General features: G+C 39.6%; 1 protein-coding gene across 2 annotated transcripts in view; it reads right to left on the bottom strand.

Annotated features, from left to right (window-relative positions):
• gabrb2a (gamma-aminobutyric acid type A receptor subunit beta2a) overlaps positions 1-27,449 on the bottom strand; it is a 44,319-nt gene that overhangs the window by 6,605 nt on the left and 10,265 nt on the right. For both annotated transcript variants that reach the window (XM_081611343.1, XM_081611342.1), the window contains exons 4-7: positions 17,347-17,567; positions 5,895-5,977; positions 1,632-1,769; positions 794-946 (exon numbers count right to left, since the gene is read on the bottom strand). In XM_081611343.1, the coding sequence (XP_081467469.1) occupies positions 794-946; positions 1,632-1,769; positions 5,895-5,977; positions 17,347-17,567 (595 nt within the window). The remainder of the gene's footprint in view (positions 1-793; positions 947-1,631; positions 1,770-5,894; positions 5,978-17,346; positions 17,568-27,449) is intronic.

The following is a 27,449-nucleotide window of genomic DNA, read 5'->3' as shown; positions in this document are numbered from 1 at the left end:
ACATCTGTGTTTAGTCACAGCACAATACACCTGCTTTTATGACACACACACACAGACACGCACACATGCACACATACACACATACACACACACACACATTGTGTTTGATACATTAGTCATCTGCCTGCACAATTTGCATTTGGTCAGATTCACACGCATTATAAATAACCCAGCAGCCTGCAGCGGCGCTGTAGCACAGAGCCCGGGCTTTCATTGGCTGAGCTCGCTCTCTGCACAATCTCAGGGTGCTGAGAGCATGTGGGCACATCTTTAAATCGCCTTCCCAGCAGTGCCACGTTAGCCTGCTCGCGTCGGTTTGACTTTGGTGCGGAAAACCGTCCAGGTGCGTTTTTGGGCAGCTGCTTTCACTTCGTTCGGATTTTTTATTTTTTTTTTTAATGTAATGTGGAGGATGAGCAGGTATTTTTGGGGCGCTGAGGGGCTTCGACAGACAGACGAGCAGAGAGAAAGACAGCGAGCTTCAAGGTCAGGCTGCAGAGCTTCTCGCGCTGCATGAGTCACGTACATAGTCATCTCTGAACAACAGACATTTAGCCAGACAGCCTATTACACACTGCTATCATTCACATACTTTGAGACAATTTACAAATAAAAATAAAAAATAAAAAAGAGGAAGAAAGCGAATGTGCAGAAAATAAAGGATCTCCCTTATTAAGGACACAATAACTGCCTAAATTCAACATGTTGAAACATAATAGGATAAATGGATCCTTTCATGCACAGTTATCATTTGGCTTTGGGTCACTGCTGTGCAGAGGCAAGACAGTCCTACCCAGGGCCACTCTGGCAGCAGATGCATCATAGTTGATCCAGAAGGAGACCCAGGAGAGGATGGTAATCAGGATGGAAGGCATGTATGTCTGCAGGATGAAGTAACCGATGTTCCTCTTCAGTTTGAAGCTGAGAGACAGGCGGGGGTAAGAACCTGAAAGAGGCACAGGGAAGAGAAACAGAATCTCCTTCATGGTGCCAACTTTGTCCTTCCAACGTTGTGGCACCTTACACAAAAATCTCCATGTAAAATTGTGTTTTTATCCTCACACTGTAACTCTGGGGAAAATACGTAAAAACAACAACAAAAAAAACGCTGAAAATTAATTTAGATTTTTTTGCAGTCACGTATGATTACAGCCTTATTAGATTAGAATCATATCGTCATAACAACTAATAAAAAATGTATACAACTGAAGAATCTTTCTGGTGATACTTTCATTTATTTATTTTTTAAGTTAACCACAGGGTCTGGAATCGAATGGTGCCCTGGGCGAGTACTGTCATCCCCAAATCATTCAAAAAGCAAAACATTTTTCATCTCTGAAGCAGTATAAATGCATCCTAATCCCACACAATGCACACAAAATAGTTTTCTTATTCTCTGAAAAATATTATTTTAAATCAACTCCTTGCACCCTCTTTCTAATGCCATCCTGCGTAAATATGTATTGCGCAGAAAATACATATTTATAAAATATTGTTTTTGTTAAGGCTTTTTAATACATCTTCATCGGGAGTGCCAAATATTGTGGGTAGCACTGAATTTTGCCCATCAAGATGAGCACAAAACACAAATCTAAAAGCATAAAAACAAGCATCTGTTCTCAGTAACTGACCTGTCGAGAAGACAACGTTCTTGGAGATGAGCTTGTAGTCAACAATGGAGAACTGTGGCAGCTCTATCCTGTCGACCCCAGACACAGCGCCGTCCCCACCTCGCCAGTAAAACTCGATGTCATCTGTGGTGTATCCGTCTGGAGACGAGAGAGGCAGAAGCATTATCACCTTCAATTAAGGAGCAATAGCTCAAAATGTTATGAGTCAGGAAAAGCAAATGTCACGGTTATGGTTTTGTTTTTGTTGAGCCATCTTCGACAATTTTCAAAAATCCCCCCATCTGTACTTTCACTATATACTGTAAAGGCGTGTACGGTCATTTTAAGTGTAAACAAACTTCTGAATTTAAAGAAAAAAAAAATCAAGGGGACGATCGCTGCGTCGCAGCTTGTCGTCGTCCAACATAAACAGTGTTGCAGAAATCTCCACACTCCCGAGTTCCACTTTTGTCTTCCTCGCGCTCAAAATAGAGGCGGTGACCTATTCAGATGTAATGAATAATTAAACTCCGAGTCTCTGATTTTTAAAATTAACACAAATTTCTTTGTCGGGAAGGCGCTGACATTCAAGGTGAAGTTAGTCATGTTGGGTTGTTGTTGTTTAGGCAGGCGGCCTGCTTCAGCCACAGGCCTTTTTATCACAGCAGACATTTTGATTTGTCATAGCGGGACAAGCTCAGGTGCTGCTAATAATATCAGCAATGGCCTTCATCTGCAGAAACTTGCACGCGTTGGCCGTTCACTTTGTTATTCATACCTGTCCTTTACCAGCGAGAATGTGTCGAAGTGAGGGGAAATAAAAGGGCGTCCGTCCCTCATGTTAGTCTGATTTTCCGCCACACTGCTCGTCAACGCAACGAGGCACAAATATACAGTTTCTGTTATTCAAAGGGAGCTAAATTATTCTTCCAAACAGCTGGGTCCTGTAGCTCGTGGCCAGTATTACTCAAACAGGAGTAAATTATGCATCTGTTGAGGTTTACAGCTGCAGAGCGTGTTTGGCGCTCTGGTGAGTATTTCACAGCAGCCGAGCAGCATATGTGGGATCCAATCAAAATAAACCCCGGTGTGTGTGTGTGTGCGTGCGTGCGTGCGTGCGTGCGTGCGTGCGTGTGTGTGTGTGTGTGTGTGTGTGTGTGTGAATGTGTTCAGAGTAATACAGGAATGTATTAACCAGAGCCAGTTAGTTAGTGTGGCTAACTGATGTGTGTTCCTTTACGATGTCAGAGGAGCTTTTCTTGGCAAATTTGTTGACTTTGGATATTTTCAATTGTTTAAATGTGCTTATCAATGTTATTGCTTTATCCTACAGAGGCGAGGACATTAACTACGCAAACAAGATGCTAATCTTTTCTCCTGCCTCATGCAAGTTAGTATGACTCCTCCTCAGAGTCCAGTACAGCTGTTTCTGTGTCAGCAGTGGGACATTTTTGCTTTCGACAAGAATCCCTTTAACGTTTTTACTGGAAATTTCAATGTATTATATTGGAATTTTATGAGCAAAAGATTAGACATGGTCTTCAGAATTTTGACAAATAAAAACATAAATGTGGTGTCCACGTCTCTACCATTTTGCTTGTGTCTCCACCAGTTTTACAAATCTAAAACCTGTTTTGTCCAGTCAGACTGGGAGCATCAGTTTTTGAAACCGACTTTCTTCTCAGAGGAATAAAAACTAGAATCACGAGTCAGATCTTAGCATCAAGGCAGTTCAAAGGGCTTTACATGGTAAAAACAACACATCGAACAAACAAATAATAGTGCACATTACAGTGACAAAAAGAGAGAAGTACTAATGTTGCAATACAAGCAAAAAATAATCTATTCCACTTTTTATCAATCAAAGGCAACTCAACAAAAATGGGGTTTTAACCTTGATCTTAAAGGAACTCAGTGTTTCAGCATTTTTGCAGTTTTCAGCAGTATCCTAGAAATTTGTTCCACATTAGTGGAGCATAAAAATGTAATGCTTCACCATGTTTGGTTGTGATTCTGCATAGTAGACTTGAGCCAAGAAGACCTGAGTGGTCTGAAAAGGAGATGTTCACTAAATGTCCTCATCTGGAGAAGCCGAGCAGGGATCTCTGCAGCTGAGAGACTTTGACATATTAAGGTTGTTATCCTGTTTAAGGTCCAAAGTCGACCAACCTTCAGCTTCCTCACAGACAGCCTGAAACTTTGTCCTAATAGTCACTGATTACCGATTGCCCTCTATATGTTGCAGGTTTCTGGTGTCAGAGGTACCAATGGAGCCCCAGAGCATTACTGACCCACCACCATGCTTCCACTTAGGCATGGTGTTCTTTCCAGCATTATGCTTCCTTCTTCCTATTCCAAACATTTCTTGATGCACAGACATATTATTTATTTTTTTAAACTTTTGTTTCATTGTTGCTGCTGCCACCACGTTTGCCTACAGAACTTGTCCAGTCTGAGGAAGGTGTTTGGCCACCTGCCTCTTCACAAATCCAACCACTGATAACTTCTTCTTGCTAAAATGTCCAGGTGGTTTAGCAATGAACCTCCTACCTTTAATTCTGCTAACTATGCTTTCAACTGCTGGCTCTTTTGCTATAATTTTGTATCTTTTTTTTTCCTTGTTTGAGTAAGGTAGCTTCTCTGAACTCTCTGGACAATTCACTAGACTATATCTAAAATGCAATACAACACTTCCATGAACAATCGCTATCTGGGCTGTTTGTATCTGAAGCAAACCTGATGCCACCATTGAAACCACTGATTGCTTGTACCAGAACTGGGTCTTCATAATAGACAAAGTGTTTTATTATGATTAGCTGAGGGGCTTGAAGAATTGTGAGACTATAGTAATCAATTATTCAATCATTTTTTAAATAAAATTATTGTAATGTTAGTGTTCTTTATCTCATTAAGTTGTTCTCATCTAAATAGTTTATTACTGAACAGCTGAAAAAAAAAAACAATTATCAATAAACCTCATCTGCTTTGAGGTTTGAAAAATTTTAGTTGCATAAAAAAAAGTTTAATTAAATGCACGTTTTGAAAATCTGGAAAGATTCTAGGGGCGTGAAAACTTTGGAAAGGCATTTACAACTCCACAACACGAGGAGAGAGTCTGGTGTGAGCAAAGAGGTGAATGCAGGAGTCAGAGTTTATCTGCAGTAACCAATAAAGTGAAGGAGACAAACTGCAGCTTGAGCTCATCATGTTAGACCAGTGGCCTGAACTGCAGCAGTGAGCTGCTGGTGAATTGAAGGATCTGCAGCTTTTCTTTAGGAATGTCTGTTAAAAATGCATCAAGTTTATCAAGGGAAGTTAGAGTTCTCTGGGCTCATTAGTCTGAATAAAATAGCACGCTCTGGCATGAAGAGATTCCAGCGTTAAAACCGTTGCCAGTTAATCCATATGAGAGCAGATCCTGCCTGGTGATCAAAACTAGAGCTGCGAGTGTTCGTGCGCACGCATACGAGTGTGTGTGTTTTGTAGGGCTGCCGGGGAGAGGAAAAGAGGGGGGGGGAAACAGCACATGAGTGATGAGGAGAGAGATAAAAAGGCTGCGAGGAGGAAAAAAAAAGAGAAGGGAATGAGTCTTTGCAAAGAAAAGAGATGAGAAACGGAAAAGAGGGAACGACGATGAGAGCGATGGCGAACATTACAGGAGAGGAGCGGAGAGGGGCGGTTCTGACCCGTGCCGTTTTTGTGCCGCCTGGCGCTGTTGGCAGCAGTGTGATCAAACCCGGAAAGACTGAGCCCCAAAGACCACATCCCAGCACCATAATCCGTCTCTCCGGGGACCCAGATAAAACACGCAGAGGACCTCGTCTTTCTCTGTCATGCTCTTCCCCACATTCCCTCCACTCGAGAGCGCTGGATCACACACATTTACAAACTCCATGTGAAATTAGCTCTTTGTACTGTACAAACACGGAGAGGCAGTTTGGGGAGAAAGCTGCACATAACATCGACTATCAGCACATCCCTGAAACACTGGACCTAATCAGGCTCCTCTGCGCCTTGGGAAGCCACTGCAGCTGAAGATGAATTAATTAGGCTGGATGTTATCAGTCACGGAGCCATTAGAGATGTTCTTCTTCTTGATGCATATCTCTGGCTATCTCATCAGCCTTCCTCAGCATTTAACGTAGCGTTTTATCAACAAGCCATTTTACCTTGGTGCTGCGGGGAGGCTGCTGGTGTCTATGTGTGTGTGTGTGTGTGGGATCTGTTTAATTCTCCATCTGCATGTGGGTGTGAGAGCTGGTTGTCAGGGAGAGCAGTACTTACAGCTTTCTATCTCCAGAGTGCAGTTTTGCTCATCCAGAGGGTAGCGGCGCAGGTCCATCATGCAGGCAGCAGTCGTAGTGATGCTGCGGACAGTGAGGGAAGACAAAAAAATATGAGATTTGTCAAAGACCCGATCCAGATTTTACTTTCACCGCCGCAAAGCGAAGACATCTGGATCCCCACACGGGGCTGTGGAACGTAGCAGACAGATCTCAGGATTCAGAGGGAAATGTCATTAACTGTGCGACGTGGATAACTCTTTTTATATGCAAAATATTTCTTATTAGAACAAAAATTACACATCTGAGAGAACTGCTTCTTTGAAGATTTCTTTCATAGTATTGAATGCGTTTGTTTATTTTGATTTTGTTTATTGGACTAACAGAATTTTGCCGAGGAACAACACAATAAGCAAATATGCACATTATAAATAATTTCTACAGTTTTTTAATTTACTCAAATTTACTAATAATTATGATTTCCAATCTCCTCCTATTGATTTTGTACTATATTTGTGCATATCAGCCTTTATGCAGACAACTGCCAGGTTTATCCATGAGTGACGACAAGAGATCAGAAGCTGGATGGCACAAAAATTCTGGCATTAGCATTTGCAAGAGCTCATGTATTGATCTCCCCTTACTTTTTTGAAAGACAACAAAACAACAACAACATGAAATTGAGTGGTGAAAAGTGGCTCCTTGTTTAAACTTGATGGTCAAATGAGCTCTGGTCTATTCCTGCTTTCTCCAGTGTTTTCTCGGTAATAAAGTCTGTTCTTTCTAAAAGCATACACACCACTGCTTCAGAGTGCCACTGCTCTGTTTCTAACTGGTGCAAATAAACAGTTCCCTCCTTTATTTAGGATTTTTAGTCGCCCAATACTCTTGCTTTTTGTTTGAACAACTACACCCTCATATGGAAAAGCCACCTTAAATTAGATCTTGGTTCACACATGATGTCTGTCGGCTCATGTCATGATAAATATCTCTAATCAAACCATACAAAGGACATTGAAGTACAGCGAATTTGTTGTCATTTTTCAAGAAACCAGTTTGAGATTGTTATTTGTCCATTACGGAGATATTTACTCTGTGGTCATAAACGAGTGGACATGGTCAGTAGCAGCATGCAGGTAGGCTATGGCATTTAGACAATGCTCAACCTGCACATTCTTCTCTAACCTCAGACATCACCGATGTATTTTTGTCCAGAACTGCCTCTCACTGGATACTTTTTTCTTTTTCAAACCGTTCTCTGTAAACTTGAGAGATGGTGGAGCGTGAAAGTCCCAGTAGATCAGCAGATTCCTTAACATACAGATCAGCCTGTCTAGCAGCAGCAACCGTGCACTGTTCAAAGTCACTGAGATCCCCGTTTTTCTCTGAAGTTTGAACTTCAGCGAGCTGTCTTCACTAAATCTAGATACCAAAATGCACTGAGTTTCTGCCACACTGGTTTACTGTGTGCGTGTTAACAAACAATTGAAGAGGTACATCCAATTGTGTGACCGACAAATGTATAGTTTCATGTTCTCAAAAGTGAGCAGACTGAATACTTGTAATTTTTATCTCCTTTACATATAAGTTAAAAGTTAAATACTGTAGGAAAAAAGAATTCCCTGTCATTCATAAACTTATGACTTGCTGTTCTTTACATTCAGTCTCCTTTTTGTTTCAGGTAAAGCTTTTGCCACTGGAATGATTTATTAAAGGGTTGGTGGTACTTAGCAAACATTACAAAATATTTATATCAGCTGTGCACATTTCTGTACGTTTTTACTTGTCCTGCTAACTGTTCCCGCTTCTGCAGAAAACAGTTGCTGGAGTGCTACTTGTGCAGGGAGTGTAGAAACAGCAGTGTGAACAAGCTTACCAGAGCATGAGACAATGCAGGCTGTTGTAGCACAGGTGCTTAGCCTTTTGTGATAAAAAGAAAACCTTATGTACTGAACATTTATTATTCAGTGGAGCGAAAGGCAGAGTCAACTGTTCCTGACTGGATAACTCACATCAGGAATTATCTTCCCAAAGTTACATCTGCACTGCCGCATTTAAACGTCACAGTAATGGCCTTTGTTTTGGTGGTTTGTTCTCACCTAAATTATAGAAAGAAAGCTAACAGAGGCTTTTTCATTAGCTTGAATAATAGTAAATGTGAGAGGCAGGAGGAATGTGTTAGCAGATGTTTTAAATTGTTAGCTTGTCTGTTAGCTGCAGGATTTAAAAAATAATCTAAAACCCACCTTTAACTATTGAATGAATTTTAGCTTCGAAATTGGGCTTTTCATTCTGTTGGTAAATAAAGTTGGAAGTCTTATTATACAGATCTTTGACAGATTTTATGCCCTTTATCTCCATGTGAAACTCTTATCTCCTATGTGACTAATTTTCTTTTTTTTCATGAATCAGACTTCCTTATTTTTACTTTTAAATAATATGCAGCCTAGCTTGGAAAGCGTTTCTTTCCCACTCGAAACAGTGTTTTCCTAGAACTGAAGATTTTTTGAGAGATTGAATGTCATAGCTGTGTGGTTTTTCAAAATCCATAGTCACAATAATTCAGTCCTCAGTACTGAAATTCTTCCCAGAGGATCAGTCACATATTGCACATGATAATAATCTTGTGTGTATTTTGTCAACTCTGGCAAAAAGAGAAACAACGTGGTCAAGCATTATCTCAACAAAAGGCTGACTGAAAAAGTAATTCAGAAATTACTGGGAAGACATTAGCAAAACTAGTTGACTGGAAATTTCTTGTATAGTCCATCAGCAGAGTTTATCTTTCACAATTTACTAAAAGGTAAGATTCTCCTTTTGCTCTATTCTCTTAGGGCTGCTCTTGTTTAAGTAAGTACTCCATAAAATATGCATATGGCTCTAAAAGAGGTAACCATATGGGCTTTACTATAGCTCATAAAAAAATAAAAACAAAGCGAGGTTCACCCTGTGGTCATGCGGCTCCAAACTTAATAGCCGCCACATCCGACAGGTTTGCTCGGAGCGACGGACTTCCTGTAACACATGACAAGATGGCCAGAGCCGAGATGGGCTGGCATCTGGCTGTGCCAAGCCCCGGAGGTTGTCTGAGAGACCGGACACACAGTTTAACTACGGGAACTAAATATAGCACAGCCCACCAAGACTCGTAAGTCAAACCAACACACTTGAACACACAACGTCACCCACGAACAGATGGATATAAAACATGATAGCATCGCTCAACCAGCAGTAATACTTCCAGCCTGAAGGAGCGGTTTTCACTCCATGCTGATGAATTGAACTGAGCATCCTAAAAACAGGTTTGCTATCTCTTCTCCACTGGGTCGTTGCGTCATGTACGGCAGCCAAAATGGCGGACTGGGAAAATGGATCAGGCAAGGGAATATTTTCCCCAAAATTAGCACAATTTAAAATTTATTTACTTAATGGGTGTTTTTTTTTTTGTTTTATTTTTTTTAAGATTTAGATTTTTATGGTTGAGAATCAAATGTCTAACAGCTGAGCTGAGGACTACAGTCTTTATATACAGTGAACCTGCTTTCCCACTGGTCCACACGGCGCTCAGCAGGGAATTCATGCTTTAAATATTATAAAACGTAATACTATTGTCTGATCTAAAATCTGTTATAAAGTAACATTATAAATGTTGCTTAATTTTGACATACATCCCTTTTTAATGGAGACGCAAACCAGTTCAGAAAATAATCATTCATGCAGTTGAATGTAAGTAATTTAAGCAAATTACAAAAGACAACTTTTGAGAAAGGGAAGTAAAAACCTATTTAATTTAGGAAAGACATAGATAAAATATCCTGTGATGTTAACGGTTATTTTTCTTCAGCAAAATTATGACGTCATGATGTTGCCTTGTCCATTCCCACAGAAACTGATCGGAAAACCTTTTAAGATTTGATAAGGTTTGGCTTAAGAAATTCTTTAATGGTTCGTTTTCATTTCATAAAAAGGTCTGTTATTAAAAAAAGGTTTCCATTAAGGAAGATTGTGTTGACTTTTAAGGCAGTTTAAAACTGACTTTGTAGAATCACATTTGTGTCGCTCTTTAAAAAGATGGTTGAAGGACTATGATACGGCCCCATGTTTACTTACAACAACAATTGATTCAGCTCTATCTGCACAACAAATTAAGAATAAAAATAAAACGCATTTTTCAGCAGGAACTGTGCTTTGTTGGGGTTTTTTTGTTTTTGTTTTGTTTTGTTTTGTTTTTTTATATGTCAAATCCAGAAGCTTTCAGATACAAGAAGTTTAAGTTGAATCTAAAAGTTTCTCCCTTAGGGTGGCTGTACGGAAGATGTTGCCAGTGTTGCTGAATAAAGGGCTGCAAATGTAGAAGAGAAGATGCTATCCACGATTAAAAGGATATGTTTAATTAAAATAGCAAAGTACACACATTATTGGTTGTAAAACTAAAATTTTTGTCAAATATTTGTAATTGCTGCCGTTACAGTGTTTTTAAACGATCACTGTACGACTCCCGATTACCTGCAGCTGGTTTACTGTCTGACTTTGTGAGCTGTGAACTCAGTAAGATGTCTATTATGGATAGCTTTTAAAAACACAATTTTATTGATCTGTAACATCTTATTTTCACTAACAAGCTTATCTTTCAGACAAATAAAACAATCACCAATCCTGGTTCAAATTCTAAGTTGTCTTGGAGTAAAAACATAAATCTATGGTGAATAGCTTCAAAACGTTTCCACTTATGTTTCTTCAAATTCAACTAAAAAAAAAATCAACATATATTGGAAAACTATTGTTAAAACTTCAATGATCTGGTTACACAAGTATGGCCAATGTTAAACTGATACTTTTTTAAAGGACCTTTTTATACCTGTTCAGCTTCCCCATTCCGATGAGGAGAACATCCTGACAAACAGATTTCCTATCAGATTTAGTTCTGGACTTTGGAACAAACCGCACTAAAACCTTCCAAGTGAAGTCTTTCTTTTGGATGTACAGTGTGGCTGGACTTAGCTTCACTGTAAATGAGAGCTGTGGTCAAAATTTATAGTTTGGTTCCTTCAGAACTTTGCCCTTTTTCCCCATAGGATTTTAGTAAATTGTAGCCTAGCACAAATTCCTGGAAGGAAAACGTTTCCATCCTAAACCTTATGAAGAATACAGGGGATTCTTTTCACAGTGAAGCCTCCCTGAACACTTTTTTTTCTTGTGTTGTCATAGAGAAAATATGGGGACCAAAGAGATAAGAACTGGGTGTTCATTTATTTCTATTTAGATAATTCTAATGTATTGCAACCTCACTGCAAACCGTGGCTTTGGTGAAAGGATGCAAGAGAGCAGAGACTTTAGTAGGTCAGATTGACATTACTTCAGGTTAATCAGATTCATTGCTCCTGGTGTTAGGCGTGTACCCAATTGGGTGATGCGGCGAATCCAACAACAAAGTTTTAGTGTAGGAATTTGCACACTTATACAATCAAGTTATTACGGCTATCTTAATGCGTAAATTGTAAAGCTGCAAGGGGGCCAGCCTTGTGAGTTTGGTTTTATTCTCTGAGAAGTCGAGACTCCCAGTCTTTCTCTCATATTCTTAGGCTCTCTGTCATTCCTCCTTTTTTTCCTTCTCTCTGCGCTCTTACATAAGAGCCAGATAGCAGGGCTATGTGGTGCACTGGGGGATTAACACAGGACTCTCTTTTCTGTCCTAGTTTACCCCTTTTTATGGGCTCGAACCTACCGTGGTGCAACCCAGGTAGGTATTGATCACTCACCATCACCACCACTACTGAAGTCTTCACAGTGAAAACACCGGGGAGAAACAGAAATGAGGCCAAAGTGGCAGGGGTAAAAATAACGTCCTATTTATAGCCCACCTACATCATCAGCGCTGGTCTCAAAGTCTTTCCGTCTGAGGTTACTTCTGCCTCTAACGGCTGTGCTAGCGCATCCAAACACATGCTAACCAAGCAATGAAACACTCATAACGAGCGAGGAGGAGAAGCAGGAGAGGGTTTCTCTGCAGGATTCCCTTCCTGCCTTCGCCTCTCCTCCTCCACCTCCTCCTGTTTGTCATCTCCACTGCAGCAAAAAAAAAAAAAAAAGTCTGCGATGCTCATGAAGCACAGGTTCATTTGCTCTTCGTCAACATCAGGGCCGGTGCCTCTCCCTCTCATCCCGACCTGCCGGCGGAGTGGAGAGGCCGTGTTCTCGTAGATCACGCAGTTCAAACACGCTACATTTGCTCTGCGTCGGAGCTCATAGGACACAGAGTTCTAAAAATGGCTGTTTTGTTTTTTCTTTGTGCATGTCCTCTAACGGTTCTGTCCAACCTCCCTTTCTCAGCGTGCGTGCGTGTGTGTGCATGTGTGTGTGTGTGCGTGTGTGGACCCCGCCTAAGGCAGCCTGTGCACCTATATTCCAAATGACCTTGTTTACGGACACAACACAACCACCACGAATTCCCAGACAGAATCTCATTTCGAGGGAGCAAAATTTGCAGGGTGCAAACCTGTGCAGTCTTAACTTAACTGACCTTTTGCAACCGGGGAAGTGGAATAAAATTGTATGCGTAGAGAGGTTGAATTGGGACAAAGATGCTTCCTCCATTTTGGGTCAGGAGCTCATGTTGAAGCTGAGGAAATGCATGCTGGATAATGTTTTCCTTTTTGGGGAATTCTTTTTTGCAAGATTTGAAAGTAAAAGTGTTAAAAGAATGTTGTTGGTTTTTGTTCTATGACATTCTAGTAGGTAAATTAAAAGAGAGAGTGAAAATTTTACAGGTGAACCTAACAACAGAGAATAAGAAAGAACTCAGCACTGTTCCCACTGAATGGGATCTATCAGCTGCATACCTGCAAGAATACGTCCTCTCACGAAAAGAGCAATATTATTCACAAGAGTAGAGGGCAGGGAAGAAGGAGAATCCTAATACATTTCTCCATCTTGAATGTAGTCTGACCTTCATGTCTCTGTCTTTCTCTTCTGCCCTCTCTTCTTCTCTCTCTCTCTCTCTCTCTCACTCTCTCTCTCTCTTTCTCTCTCTCTCTCCACTCATCCCTCTTGTCTGTGTAAATCTGAAGGTTTGTGCATGTAAATTTTCTTTCCTCTCCCTTCAGGCATTAAATAAAAATGCTAAGAGGAGTTTGTGTTTTTCGTTGTTATGCATGCATGTGAGCGTGAGTGTTTCTTCTCGCAGCCTGGGCGGTATCTGTGTTATTGGCTTAGCCTTTTCAGGGCCTGGGTAATTAGATCAGACTGCCTCTCCCCGAGACTCGAACCGAGCTCTAAAGTGACAGTTGGGAGCACGGTTGTAATTTTCTGCTCCTCCCGGTAATTGAAGACTGGGATTTGGCAGGATTGGGATGCACTATATTTCCAGAGAATATGAAGTAAACAACACCTTCGCCCTCCCTCCTCCGCAAGATCCCCAAAAATAACACTCGCCCACTAGCAAACACCCACCCGCAGACATGCGTAGATCCTGCACACACACACACGCACGCATACATGCGCACGCACACACACACACACACACACACACACACACACACACACACACACACACACACACACACACACACACACACGCACACACACACACACATGAATGCACACATCCAATATCCAATGCCTCCAGCTAACTAACAACCGACTAATCTACTTGTGTTCCCCAGGTGGAGTGTAACAATTAGTTCAGTTGGTTCAGCACAAATCCACACTCACCTTTGAGGGCAATAACAATACTTTTGACTCTTATTATGCAGGGGCTTAGCGAGCATTCTCAGCATGACATCTTTACCAGAGATTTACAAATTAGGGAGAATGGATTTTACACCAGCAGTAATGTATACGTTTGAATAGCATTACATCTCTATAAGGGTTTTTTATTGGGGTTTAATTAGTTATGCACAAAGTGCTTGTAAAACACTGCGGGGAGGGAGGATGAGGAACCTTTGCTGTGTTCACTCATTACCTGATTTATTAAAGGTCTAATAGATGCCATTTAGCAGCTAAATGTTCTGCAAAGAACACCTGCTTTAGTTTTACTAGAACACAATGTTGCATTTCCATAAGTTATGTGAACTTAATAAAGGAAATATAATTCTCATAACTGCAACAAAGGTACATGTGAACCTATGCAGGGGCTCCTACATATAGGCATCGTTTTACCCTGCATGACTTCCCTTGATAACGTTGCACAGTCGCCAAGCTGAACCTGGAGTAACCATAGTGAGATCACGATGACATTATGGAGGTGTCTTTGTCACAGGTCTTTGTCTCTCTTTACATGCAAAATCAAGATGTTGCTGTAAAACAAATTAAAGTGACATTTTAATCACAGACAAAACATGTTACAGTTTTCCCATTTGTTTTGGTATTTAATTTCCTCATTTTGACTCTCATAGAGAAAAATATGCTTTCTGTGCACCTTTTTAAAAGCTATGCAGCTTTGAGAAAAGGGAATGTTAAACTCTAATACCTAATTGTATTTATTTTTTGTACAACTGTTGTGCGGAAATGCACATAAATGTAGTAGCTTCACAATCAAGCAAAATCTCAAGACTATTTCTTTGAAATCTATTTGTCAAACTGAGACTAGATTGAAATGGCAGATCACAGACTGATAATTTAAAAACACTGCATGTTTTTTCATAAAGTTCACAACTTCATAGGCAGTTGCTCAGGGCATAACTAGAGGAGGGGGCATAAAAACAACATATTGTAAAAGCATGGTATTTATTATTTGCAAGCTAAGTAAGTTTTATATTGCCTTTTATGCTTGAGCAGGCACCCCCAATCTCTGCTTAGAGCAGAAAGATCAGTCTGTCTTTTTTTTTTTTTTTGTCTATTGCACTAAACTCAAGTTGCGTGAGGGGCAAATTATGAGCATTATGTTTAGCTATGCACATCCAGGAAATTTTAAGAAAATATGCTTTTGCAGACTAGACTATAGTAGGGTTTGGTAGCAGCAAATGCAGAGGCTGTTACTGTCCAGTGGCCGGTATGCCCAGGTTTGTGTTATGGAGTTCAGAGGGTGCAGGCCGACTCGCTGTCTGGACTCGCAGTCATCAAATAAAACCCGGACCAAAACCACAAACCAAATAATGAAGGACAGCACTGACAAGGGTTGCAAATCGAAATGTAGCAAATACATCTCCCTGCTGCACAGATGCCCTCCTGTTTCACAAAGCATTTGCGATTCAGATGGGTTGCACCGCATTTTGACAGACGTGCAGAACTACGTGCTCGGGTTACATAACTAAGAGAAACTGTTATAAATTGCATGTTTCAATTGCTAAAACAAATCTAGCAATGAAAGATCTGCTGCAGTGCAGATGCTTAAATTTTTTAAGCAGTCTTCTGCACAAGAGGAGCATCGGAGTCTAAAAGAGAATGAGTGAAGAGTGCTATTTTGAATTAACGACAATAACTTCTAAGACACATACTCGAACGAAGCTAGTGACAGATCAGAGAAGACGGCAGCGCACTGATGGATGGGTTGTGTTTAGCTGTGCAGGCATTTGCTACATATAAACACTGTGTGTTTGTATTGAAATGCTACATTATTGATTGTAAGTGATCAATTATGGATTACAGCCTCCTCACAGGCATCAGAGTCCAGCACCAATAAAGAGATATTGTGTAGACGGGCTGGACCACTGTTCACGATCACGCTCAGTGCTGCCGTTTGCACTGGCCGTATTTATTATTGATCACAAGTTATCAATTATTGAAATTGATGAGCATCAGGGATATGAAAGTCTGCAAAGTAAAGAAGCAACTTGCAGCTTGACCCTTGCTTTACTTGATGAATGTAGATAAGTCATAACAGAGTTGCCACTGCAGCTGGATTCCTCAGGCACAGATGCAGGTCTCACTGGTCCTCAGGAGGTCCTGGACTCTGTGACTCTAGGACCTTCTGTCCTGCATCGTTTACGTCGTTCCCTGTTTCCACACATCTGATTTAAACAAATAGCCCGCTGACAAGATTCAGCGTAAATTCAAGCAATACTCAGGTGAACATTTTGCCATTTGACTTAGGTCTGTTGGAGCAATATCACATCTTAAACATCCCAATCAGTGAATGTTTGTTGTCTTTAACCAACACTGCTTTTAGGGGTCAGCTCTTGGTCATAAAAAAGCATTTATTAAAGAAGAAAACTGCAATAAAATGGTTAAATAATTGATTTGTTACCAGGTGCCTTCTAGGACCCCCATGTACAAAACAAAATATAGTAAAAGGCTCATGATATGGATGTTTCTACAACCCAGAGGTGGTGCACAGAACACTGCCAACAACTAACTTGTTATTTGGAAAATTAAAAAATATTTTTTGAATTTGTGGAGGAAATAATCTTTTGATTCATTTTCGAGTAACTGACCTTGGGGATTTGAGAACTTGTACAATCATGTTAATGTGCTTAAGACCACTGTACGAGTTTTGGCAACACTTCATTTGATGGGGTGCGCGTCAGTCTCATGACCCCGTCAAATAAAGTGTTGCCAAAGCTTCAAACAGCATTATGTTCAATTTTATAAATATGAGACAAGAAAAAATTCAACTAGTGAGGCTTTACAAATGTACACTATATGCACACCAAGTTACATGTGAACCACAGTTGGACACAGACAGGAAAGAGGATTACACTATAATCACTGGAAAGATGATATAAAAAACATTTTTAACTGAACAAGAACAGGATTAAATAATCATAAATTGCAGCGGTGTTTACAATTGTGTATGGTTTGGCCCTGACACCTTTAAAAATTGTCATCATATAAAATGAAAATTTATCAAGGAGAGCAGGCAGCAGGGGAGGCAGGCTGAGAGGGCAGACTTGGAAAAATGAATGAAGGAACGTGGCACCCATAGATAGCTTATTGTATTTTTAAAAAACAGCCTTTTTTTTAAATAACAACCTTGTTGGATAACAAGACCTCTGACTTTCCCAGTTAGAATGCTAACGAAATAAAATGTTCTTGTTTTTGACTGATTTCTAAATACAAAGAGAATGCAGCAAAAATCTCCCCTTGACCTCTTCTCTCATACACACAGTCAACAACTCCATGAACACTGTTTACTTAAGCAAAATTATTTTCTCTGTGATACACATAATTTATTACCTTCAGTTTGTTTAGCTATTAATATTTTTAAAAAAACCAAACAAACAATGGGTAAAATAAATGATGTTAAATGCCCTGTAATTACTACATTTTCAAGTCAGAGGACTCCAAAGCGCTTTACACTTCAGTCAGTCATTCAGTCATTCAGGCACACGTTCGCACACTGATGGTGGTAAAGCTACCCTGTAGCCACAGCAGCCATGGGGCAATCTGACAGAAGCGAGGATGCCACGCGTTGACGCCACCGAGCTTTCTGACCACCACCATTGTTATTGGTGAAGAAATAAATTAGGAGGGAAGTCATTTAAAAAGTTCAAATAAAACAGGCGGAGCTGACTCACCGGAGCCCGTAAAGCACCGTCCCATCGGGGTGGAGACGGATCATCCTGTTCTTGACCGTGACGCCGTGAACAAAGGACTTCTTGTCATTGAGGAAGTAGGTGTCAGGGACCCAGAGCTGGTCGGCCACCCGGTTGTCCAGCGTCAGGTTGTAGGCGATCTCTGAGTACGAGAGGCGCTTGTCCCGCCACGCTTGTTGGAAGTACATGGTCAAAGTGTAGTCCTGGTGAACACAAGAGGGAAGGCAGGAGTTAGAGAAGTCAGAGAAAGGCTGTAAACCCACACGTAATAAATACTCGTGATTATACATGCATTATTAAATCATTTTGTCATTTGCTACCACTACCATATAATGGTAGCATAACGCTAAGGGTCCATTACACTGTCAGTGGCAATGGTGCACCACAAGCAGTGGAAGACATTTTGAAGCCCAAAGGACTACCAAAATGTGTTCTACTCTAACTCAAAACAGCAGTTTAAAATATCTTATATTTGGTTAACAGTTATCTGTGGACTATGTTTGAAAGTCGGGTTTGTGCCTGGAAATCAAGGCTCTTGATTTTCGGTCCCTGCTTAGAGGTGAAAGTCATGAACAGGCCGACAGCTCTCAAAGGCTCAGCATATTAAGTTTTGGCTTAAATGAATGAACCCAATTTCTGTTGTCCACAAAGACAATGTTCCTGCTAAACACATAACTGCAGCTGGGTCCCCCTGCTGTCTGGTTTTACATAACAATCAGCCCAAACCATAGGCTGGCCATTGTTTTTCCATGCAATTCCACTCAATTCCCATCTCCTTTCTGTCTAAGATTTCTCCCATTGAGCTCAATTTCTCTAGTTGCGTTTCAACCAGGCCAGTCGGACAAACTGAAGGAAAAGTTTTCTCTGCTGCTTTAGTCTGCCTGTAGCTTTAGCCAAGCTTCCAAATTTCAGGCAATTAAAGTCAGAACGAGATGAATGACATTTTACAACTGACAAAAATGTCGTGGTCTTACAGCTCACCTAATTTCTGGGAAGCTTCATTGAACTGTTTTGCAGAGGTACTGGCCAAACATTTGCAATTGGGTAAAATCAGATTCAATCGTTTGATGTTTCCACAGAGTTCTCGCCTCCAGCAAGCAATCATTTCTCAATAGCTGAGGGTCCAGACCTTCTGCACGAAGCAATGCGTAGAACAAGGGAGGTTTTTTTTGTGTTTTTTTTTAACCAGGCTACCCAAACTGCTGAGATCCAGGGAGAGTTTCCCAGACTCAACCTTAGGAGGTGGACAAGCAGCTTTCATATCTGCAAGCTCGTTTTCACACGCGCTCTGAGGTGTGTTATTAAACTATGCCTCCTCCTCTCCTCAGTCTTTAAAACAGACTCACACCCACACAGTCACGGTAAAACACAGCACTGCAGTCGGATCTGTTTGGTTACGCTGTGTTGCAGTGCAATCACTGAGTGGGGAAACACATTAAAAAATACAGTCCGTGAAACAAGGCCCTTGAGCTTTAACTCCATCATCATTACTTATCACTATGTTTCCAGGGATTTTATGTCTGTCCGAGACGCACTGGCGTGACTCTGCAAGGCAATTGCCATTTTCGCTCTTAAACTCTCATCTTTGATTGCATGCAGCATGCAGAGCCGAAACACTGCGTAAAAAGGCCATCTAAAAATACACGAGTTGCTGCCATGTCGATTTTTTTGTACAGGGATGAAAAGTCAAGCAAGGATAGATGCATCCTTTTTTTTTGTTGTGTTTTTTTTTTGGAGAGTTACCACTGAGCCATCCTCTCAGTGGCTCCCTCTCTGTCTCATTATCGGTCCGTCGATTGGATATCTCTATCACCTTTGGGATCGTTAGCTGTTGGCCACACTCTTGATGTGTCATCCACTGAGACAGCTTCTCCTGCAGTACAAACTCGCCTTTAGCGTCATCTGTTCCATTTTGATGAAATACAGTAAAACTCGCTGATAAAATAGCCACAAAGTAGGCTGTGCTGTGGTTTGGACTATACAGTAGATTGTTGCACAATGCTCATCGTGACTGTTTTGGTAGTTTCTCAGATTTTGCTTTGCAAAAGTATTCATAACTGCTGAACTTTTTCACAGTTTGTCACATTACAACCAGAAACCCCAGCGTATTTTATGGGGATGTTGTGACAGAGCAACACAAAGTAAGGAGCAAGTAAAGAACACACATTTTCCAGTTTCTGAGTCACACCATCATTCACTGGACCTACATAATGTAGACTAGGCCACATTTACTCACGATTAAGCATTGATTTAAACTCTTCTTTGTGCAATTGTAGCTCAAGGTTGTGTGTTTGGGCTCATTGTCCTGATGGAAGTTGTACCTTTGCCCTTATCTCAAGTAACCTCGGTCTCTAACAGGTTTTCTTCCTAGACTGCCCTGTATTTAGCGCCAACTCTGGCCAGTTTCCCTGTCCTATTTGTAAAAAAGCATGACTACAACATCACATTGTCACAGACAGGGTAATAGCAAGTACTATTTTTCTATATCCCTTCATGGCGGCAAATAGAACTTATTCTGGCTTTCTTTCATCAGACGTTTCCTTCTTGCCCCTTTTTCATAAAGTCCAGATTTATAGAGTCCATGACCAGCACATGTGGCGTTCTGCAGTTCCTCCAGAGTCTTTGAGAGCCTGTAAAATGTTTTTCTGATTTATGTTCTCTGTGGCTATATCTTCATCTGTTTTCAGCTGCACAATACGTTTTCCATGCTCAGATGGTGGATTAAACAGTGCTCTGTGAGATTTAGTTTTATAACTTTACCCTGGTTTTAACGTCTCCGGATCTTCCACACCCTGACCCGTCTGATGTGTTCTTTGGTCTTCATGATGCTGTTTGTTCACTAATGTTTTTCAACAAACTTCTGATGCCTTCACCGAACATCTTGATTCAGACCGAGATTAACTTAAACATAATTGAACTTTGTTTACTATTTATTAGACATTAAAAGTTTTGGAATATAGAAACTACAAATGGTACATCTCATAAATATCACAATTAAAGGGACCAAAAACTTCAATTCATGGTACCTAGAAGAGGTTTGAACATTAATTCATTCAATATTTTATGTCTGCATGTACAGATCTAAGTTTGCAGAATCCCAAAATGATTTGGGATGCTGGGTTTTTGTGAAAACAAGTGTTAAGATATGACTGAATGGTTGCCATGGGAGATTCAAGGATTTCCTCAAACAAGCATGAAAGAAACAAAGCTACACTCAAGGTATGTTTTTTGATAAGAGAATAACATTAAAAGATGATAAAGCTCAAAAAAGTTGATTTTACACCACTCACCCGTTTAAGCTACACAGTGAGAATCTCTTCAAGGCTCATTTCAACCACTGAGCGTAATAAGCTGATCATCGTGGACAGATGTCTGTTTACCAGCCAGTTTGGCTGATATTGAAACAAATATATTGAAACAATTAAAACTGTTATAGGGAAATTAAAGGCTTTCAGTGCAAACATAAAAACAATTCATTGCAATAAAACTGCAGGTTGTAATTTTCGCAGAGGAAAATATTTACATACCGGCGGTATGACTGATAAACTTTAAAGAAACTTTTAGTAGCAACATTTTAGCTCTCTCAAAAGGTTTCTTTTTTATCAATTTAATCACACATATTAAATAGCTCCACATGCAATTAGAAATCTAATTTATCTTCAGTGTTTGTGAACAAAGTATTTTTTTTACAGCACGCAGAAAGATAGATGTCCCCTCTTACTGTCTGCAGCTAAGGCTGCTCAAGGTACAATTTAGCCAGATGTATTTGGTGTTCAGAAAGAACTAGTTTGTCTGTAAACACGGGTCCACTGATACTCCTAACATGTGCACGCACAAAGATATTAAAATATTAATAATGAGGGCTTGTGGCCATAGAGACCCAAGAATTTGTAATTTTCCATAAGTTTGAAAAAAGCGTAAGAACCGAGACACATTACTTCCTTCAAGCCTTCAAAATAAAAGTCTTCAATGAGCCAATTCATCTAATTAGAATGGCCCTCAGCATTGTTTCTGCTTGTTAAACACAGCAGTCTTGATGCTGGGTGGTTGTGTGTGCTGCAGACTCATCAACTCCTAATACGGTTGTTCATTTTTATAGGCAGAATTAGACGGAATTTTGTTGCTGCTTGTCAAATAAGCTAAAAACAACATGTTGGATGCATAACTTAGGATGCACAGCAGACGGAGAGCAGAATATTATATTTACTTCTTTAACATGAAGCAGTTGTAGGTTGCTTTACCAACAATAAACATAGTTTTTATGTCTGAATTCCTATTATGGTATGTTTATGTGTGTGTGTTTTTTTATTTTTTTTGTCCAGTATATCTCACAGTGTTTCCTTGTAATTGACTGGAAAGTCATCCAGGATGTACGCTGCCACTCCCCCATTGCCTGCTTGAGATAGGCACCGGCTCCCCATTTAAACCTCCCTTGTGAGGTTTAATAGCATAGAGGATGGAAAATGTAGTAAACACATCAGACTCTGCACAGATTTTTCTTCTAGTGGTGTAAGAAATGCCTCTCTTCAAAGATTTGCAAATATAAAAGTTAATAAACTTTTTAACTTCTACTTTAGACCTTATTCTCTCTTTTACCACAAAACAAATAAATTGCAAATCAGAAGACATTCGGTGTTTGTTGGTGTGTTAACTTATGACAGTGAGCGAACTGAAATGAGTAGAAAATGGGTGGGGGGGGGGTCTCTCTTAATTAGTGGTAGTGCTACTACCACTAATTAAAGCAACAATAAAAACAATCTTTGTAAATTAACTTCGCTGTAGCGTTTTTATGATAGAATATTTCCAATACATTTTTAAAAAGTATAAGATTCTTTATTTTACTTTCAGTCTGCATGGGGAATGACAAGAATGTGCAACAGATATGCACATACATGAAAGTATTAGATGCACCAGAGCATCAAGTGCAAAGGTTTATCTATCATATGGTCCCTGTTTTAATTTGCTCAAACTATGAGAGAGATTTCCCAGTATTGATGCAAAACATTGATGCTAGTAACTTTACTGGGTGGATGAACTACCCAGTTCATCCACCCACGAAGTTTGACAGGACTAGTTTATAAACCGACTAGTTCGGCAGCAGGCTAGTTATTCCTGCCAACCTTGGGGTAAAATTTCTGCTTTGTCAGAGGAGGCCTGAGGCTTTGAAGGGAGCAGTTTCAGTTCACAAAAATCCAATTCTGTCTGTAGCAGGAGACCGATTAGCCTCAGCGCTGATTCTCTTACCTGCTTTTACTGAGGGATCCTGACAGTGAGCTACTGTGAGTAATCATGGATATACGTATACTTCTCACACACAAATACTCCTTTAAGATGTCAAAGAAACTCTAACAAAAAAATAAATAAATCACAAAGTCACCGGAAAACAGTTCCCATGTGATCCAGGTTTTCACAGAAGAAAATAACAATTCATTTTCAGATCTCAGAAGCAAATTGTCTTTTTTTTTTTTGTCTTTACATTGTGCTTGTAAGACTGACTAATTACCTCGGAGTTTGGTAATTTTTTTTCTCTTCACCTAAGTAATTGGTTAACTAATTGGTTGACTTTTGCTTTAGTCTAATTCACAGCAGGCTCAGTAGCCCAGGTGTTATTAATACTTTTAGTGAGCTTTGATCAACTGTGCCGTGACTACAGCACAGGGAGTCAGAGAGATATCAGCTTTTTATTTCTGTGTTAAATCTCTTTAAAGGTACAAATTTGTACAGAGAACCTAGAGTAAACACTGCCCTCTGTCTGTAGGATAAACTGGCAACATGTTTATCCATTTCACAGCTGGTGCCGTTTTTTGTTTTTTTTTTTTTCAAAAAAACCTTGCAGTCTCCAGTACCCTCAAGACTCCTACCGTAGTATCTTTGCAAAGGCAGTGATGATGGTATTGCACTCTTACTAGTAATGGGTTTTCCCCTGCTCATTTCCTGCCCATTATATCACTACTACTATAGGTATCACGTCTAAAAGAGGATGGAGAATTTCCCTGAGAGGTTCCTGCACATCTACTATCCATTTGTGCGCCACTGAAGAGAAGAAAACACTCTCAGTACTTTCTTTACCTTGTGCACTTTCAACTGTGCCATCTGTGCACAATATTTTTGGCTCGGTGCGGCATTTTGTGTGCACAACTCGACAAATCAGACAACATCATTCGCACAAAATTCAAAATCGATTGGATTTGATCATGTTGATTTAGTGGAGTATTTTAATAGTCAGGCTCCATTATATATGATGCATAGTGCAAGGCATTTTTGATGGGATGAACCTACTAGAATGAGACATATTCAGGCTGGGTTTTTTTTTTTTTTTTTTTTGCTGTTGTTTTTGTTATCTTTCAGTTTTGTACCAGTGTGGAAGCAGCCTTAGAAACATAGAATTAGGGTTGCAAAATTTCAAGTTTTTAAGGTGCCACCTTTAAGACTGACATGGATTCAGGAGGGATTATCACACAAATATAGGAAAAATTAGGCTTGGGCTTCAGCTGGAAAGTATAATAATATAAAATATTATATAGATATAAACAAATTATTACTAAAGGATTCCAGTCACATCCACTCGAAGCATGTTGCGTACTTTATTGAACAGATTAGGAAAGGTCTATGGACTGTAGAAAACATGCCCTTTATTTATATGTTTGTGCACAAAATAATTCTTAGATAATCACATTTTAGTCTACTGAGGTCTGCATATTTTGAGCTCCTTTCAGGATGATTTTTGTAGAGCTGCCAGCCACGACCCTCAAACTCCACGTTTACACTCGCAAGTGAAAATGGCTGCAAACCGGCAAGCAATTACACAACCATGCATCTTTGAAAAGCAGAAGTAGAGCCTCCTGCACAACCAACAAGAATGCAGTAAGTGGTTTCTGGACGGTATGTTAACAACAAAACACTTGTCTTTTCAGCAGCAATTGTACTATGAATACAGCGGTAAAATCACCAGATCAAATATTTTGGAACTCGGAAGGAAAAAAAATGTAGAACAAAATTTTTTTACCTTTTCTGAACAATTTAAACAGAATAAAATATCAAGTCATGAGGATATGACTGTAAAAAAGACCAAAAAGTGCCAAACCGGTTTGTCACATGTTGATTCTTTGGGTGAAGAGGAAACTTTCATTAAGGTCACACAGATGTGGTTTTTAAGCTTCAGTGAGAAAGACATCTTATGGAGAACCTCAACATTAAAAAAAGAAACTCATGTGAGGATGGAAGTGAAGATTCATACAAGGTCAAGCTAATGTAAAAAACATCAGGGTCGGGTGCTCAGTGACGGTGAGTCATTGCTCAAAATGTTTCTGGGCTTAAAAATTCCCCCATTAAGAGCCTGACAGAGTGACATGGAGTACATTTATGTTTCCCAGTGAGATCTGTCAGAACAGGGTTGGCGAAAATCCTCCATTACAGCTACATCGGCTGTCACGAGCAACATGGGATGGACAAAATAGGGTTTGTGAAAATACAGCTGGACATTTTGACTCTAGGTATCAATGTTGCATGCAAACCTGCAATAGAAATCCATTAAAACCATCCATAAGCAGTGGTGTGGCATTTTTTCTAACTTGAGTGAACAGATTGGGTGTAAATGCCAGACATCCTTTAGGATCTTGTGTTAGGTCAGTTTTACATTTGTAAAAATCCCAACAGGAATAGCCGTAAAACATTCACATTTTTTTTTTAACTTTTATCATCTCGTTACTGAATATTGTGTTTGCAAAGAAAGGTAAGCAAAGGGAGCAACATTTCTTCTGCTGACTTTTGTGAAACTTGATGGAAAGTTACTGAACAAGCAAAGGGAGAGCCCATTAAATTTGTGCAGATGTCTCCATTTTTTTTTTTTTTTTTTTTTTTTTACACATTGATGTTTGGTCATTAAATGAAAAATGCTACCCCAGAAATAATTCTAATAAAGCAGAGAAAAAACTGAAAGTGGAATAAAAAATAAAAAATGAGTCATGGGTGCTTTCACTTCGTCTCTGCAGCTTCTCAAACATCCATCACATTCATGTTTAGCTCTCCAGGAGCACCAAAGAGAAATGTGCTGATCATGATTAATGACTGTGTTTACATGCACTTCAACTATCCTAGTTAGAACTGTTTTTTTGTTTTGTTTTCCATTCATTTTACGTATTTCCACTACAAACTGCAGGAGTCAGCATCTTGTGCTGCATCAGCAGCTCCTGTTACTGCACCCAAACTAATTTTGAGAAGACTGGATCTGCTATCTGGAGTTCTCCAAATTAAGACAGGAAACTTTAGCAAACAATTTATTCAGGCATGGAAACTTTCTCTGCTGGAAGATATATTTAAATGAATTTAAGATATTTTAACCCAGAATGTTAATGAGTAGGTTACTAACATCAATGTAAACAGAAGAACTTGGTTGAAATCTTAAATCCTTAAAAGACTCAGAGCAGGATTATATTCTACACAGTGTACAAACTGATTAAATGTTCAATATTTGTGCCCCTTCAAGCTTCGAGTGATCTACTGGTTTCATATTTAACAGCGCGGTTGAGGGAGAACCTGGGAATGGAGTGACACCATTGACTTTGTAATGCTCTTCACAAATTGTCCTTTTTTTTGTCTACTTGGTTTCACTGAGCTTCTTTTGTTGTAAGAGTAGAATCTCACATTCAAAACAATTCAACACAGAGGAAGAGATTTCTAATGAGATCATGTTTACCACAATTATTAGCATACTTTCTGTTAATGCTTGCTGCAGCAATCTTCTGCCAGAAGGACAACTCTTAGTCTTTCATTACATTGCCACAATATTGGAGTGTATAGAGAGTGGCATCTTACGTGATCTCTCCTCTTCAGATTATCCTACAGGTTTTCAATAAGAGCAGGTCTAAGTTTAAAATAAAAAAGAAAGCACTTTTATGGAATGATTCCCAGTCAATCAGTTGGCATGTAGATAATTGTAAACCATGACTTTGCCTTCAAGTCCTTAACAGTAGAGGTTTTTTGACTTTCCTAACCATGTTGCTCAGGGTTTGTGACAAGACAAATACAACAATCTCCATTGTTGGTCGTAGTTTGACTTGTAATCTTTTGAACACAAACCAATAATTGTTGCTATTTTGTAAACAAAACTTTTTCAAATTTCTTTGATATGGCATAATACCATGACCCATAAGGTGTGAAGGCCAAGGCAATTTTGGCACCATATGCTATTGACGTCGGACTTTTTTAAACCAAGATTTCTCTCATAACTGTAGTGTAAATAAGTATTTCCTAAGCCTTAACGTCAGTATTCCACCGTGTTTATTTAAAAAAATATTCAGTGAAGGATCAGGGATGCATAAAAAAGCTGAGGGATTAACAGCTCTTCTTATGTTCTTATTATATTACAAACCATATAAATCTTCTACTGTGCAGGTTCATTCAGCATAACTAATAATGCTGTTCCAGACAGCCTGTGTTCTTGTTTTAAGCTTTTTGGGAAAACTCCACAGAGCAAACAGAGGAGAACAGAGTCAGAGCTGCAACAGAAGAACAGGACACTAATCTTCCTTATGTCTTTAAATTATTGAAAGGAATTGTGCATGCACTGTAAAGTTTGCAGGAAATGATTTCAATTCATATCTGTTTGCACAGCACTTTTCACACATAAGCTGCACATAAACGGTTGACCAAAGGTATGAAAGGAAAATGAGGTTGTAATGAAGCAAGTTTAAATTGAAGGGAAAGAAATTAGATTAAAATATCATGTTAAATAAATAAAGCTGAAGTGAAAATTAAAGAGAAGGTTTAAAAGGACATTAAAAAAAACAAGCAGGGTGGCTTGGAAAATAAAATCTCTGCTTCCAGCTCTTACTATGGAAATTCCTGGAATGACGAGTCAACCTGCATCTTTTTTTCTTCTCTAAAACCTGCATCTTGAAAGCAGCGTTTTCTTGTGAGGTAGAAAGCATTACGGAAGTTGAGGTCACTAAGGGCTTTACGAGTGATAAGAGGGATTTTGCACTGAATTATTGAATGCATTAACCAATAAATGTGATCCCCTTTCCTGGTCCCAGTAAGAACTCATGCTGCAGCATTTTTTTTTATCAGCTGGAAGACTGCAGGGG

The sequence above is a fragment of the Poecilia reticulata genome, chromosome 10, assembly GCF_904066995.2.
Source record: "Poecilia reticulata chromosome 10, P_reticulata-male-v2, whole genome shotgun sequence".
Lineage (NCBI taxonomy): Eukaryota > Metazoa > Chordata > Actinopteri > Cyprinodontiformes > Poeciliidae > Poecilia > Poecilia reticulata.
This window is presented reverse-complemented; position numbering and strand designations above follow the sequence as displayed.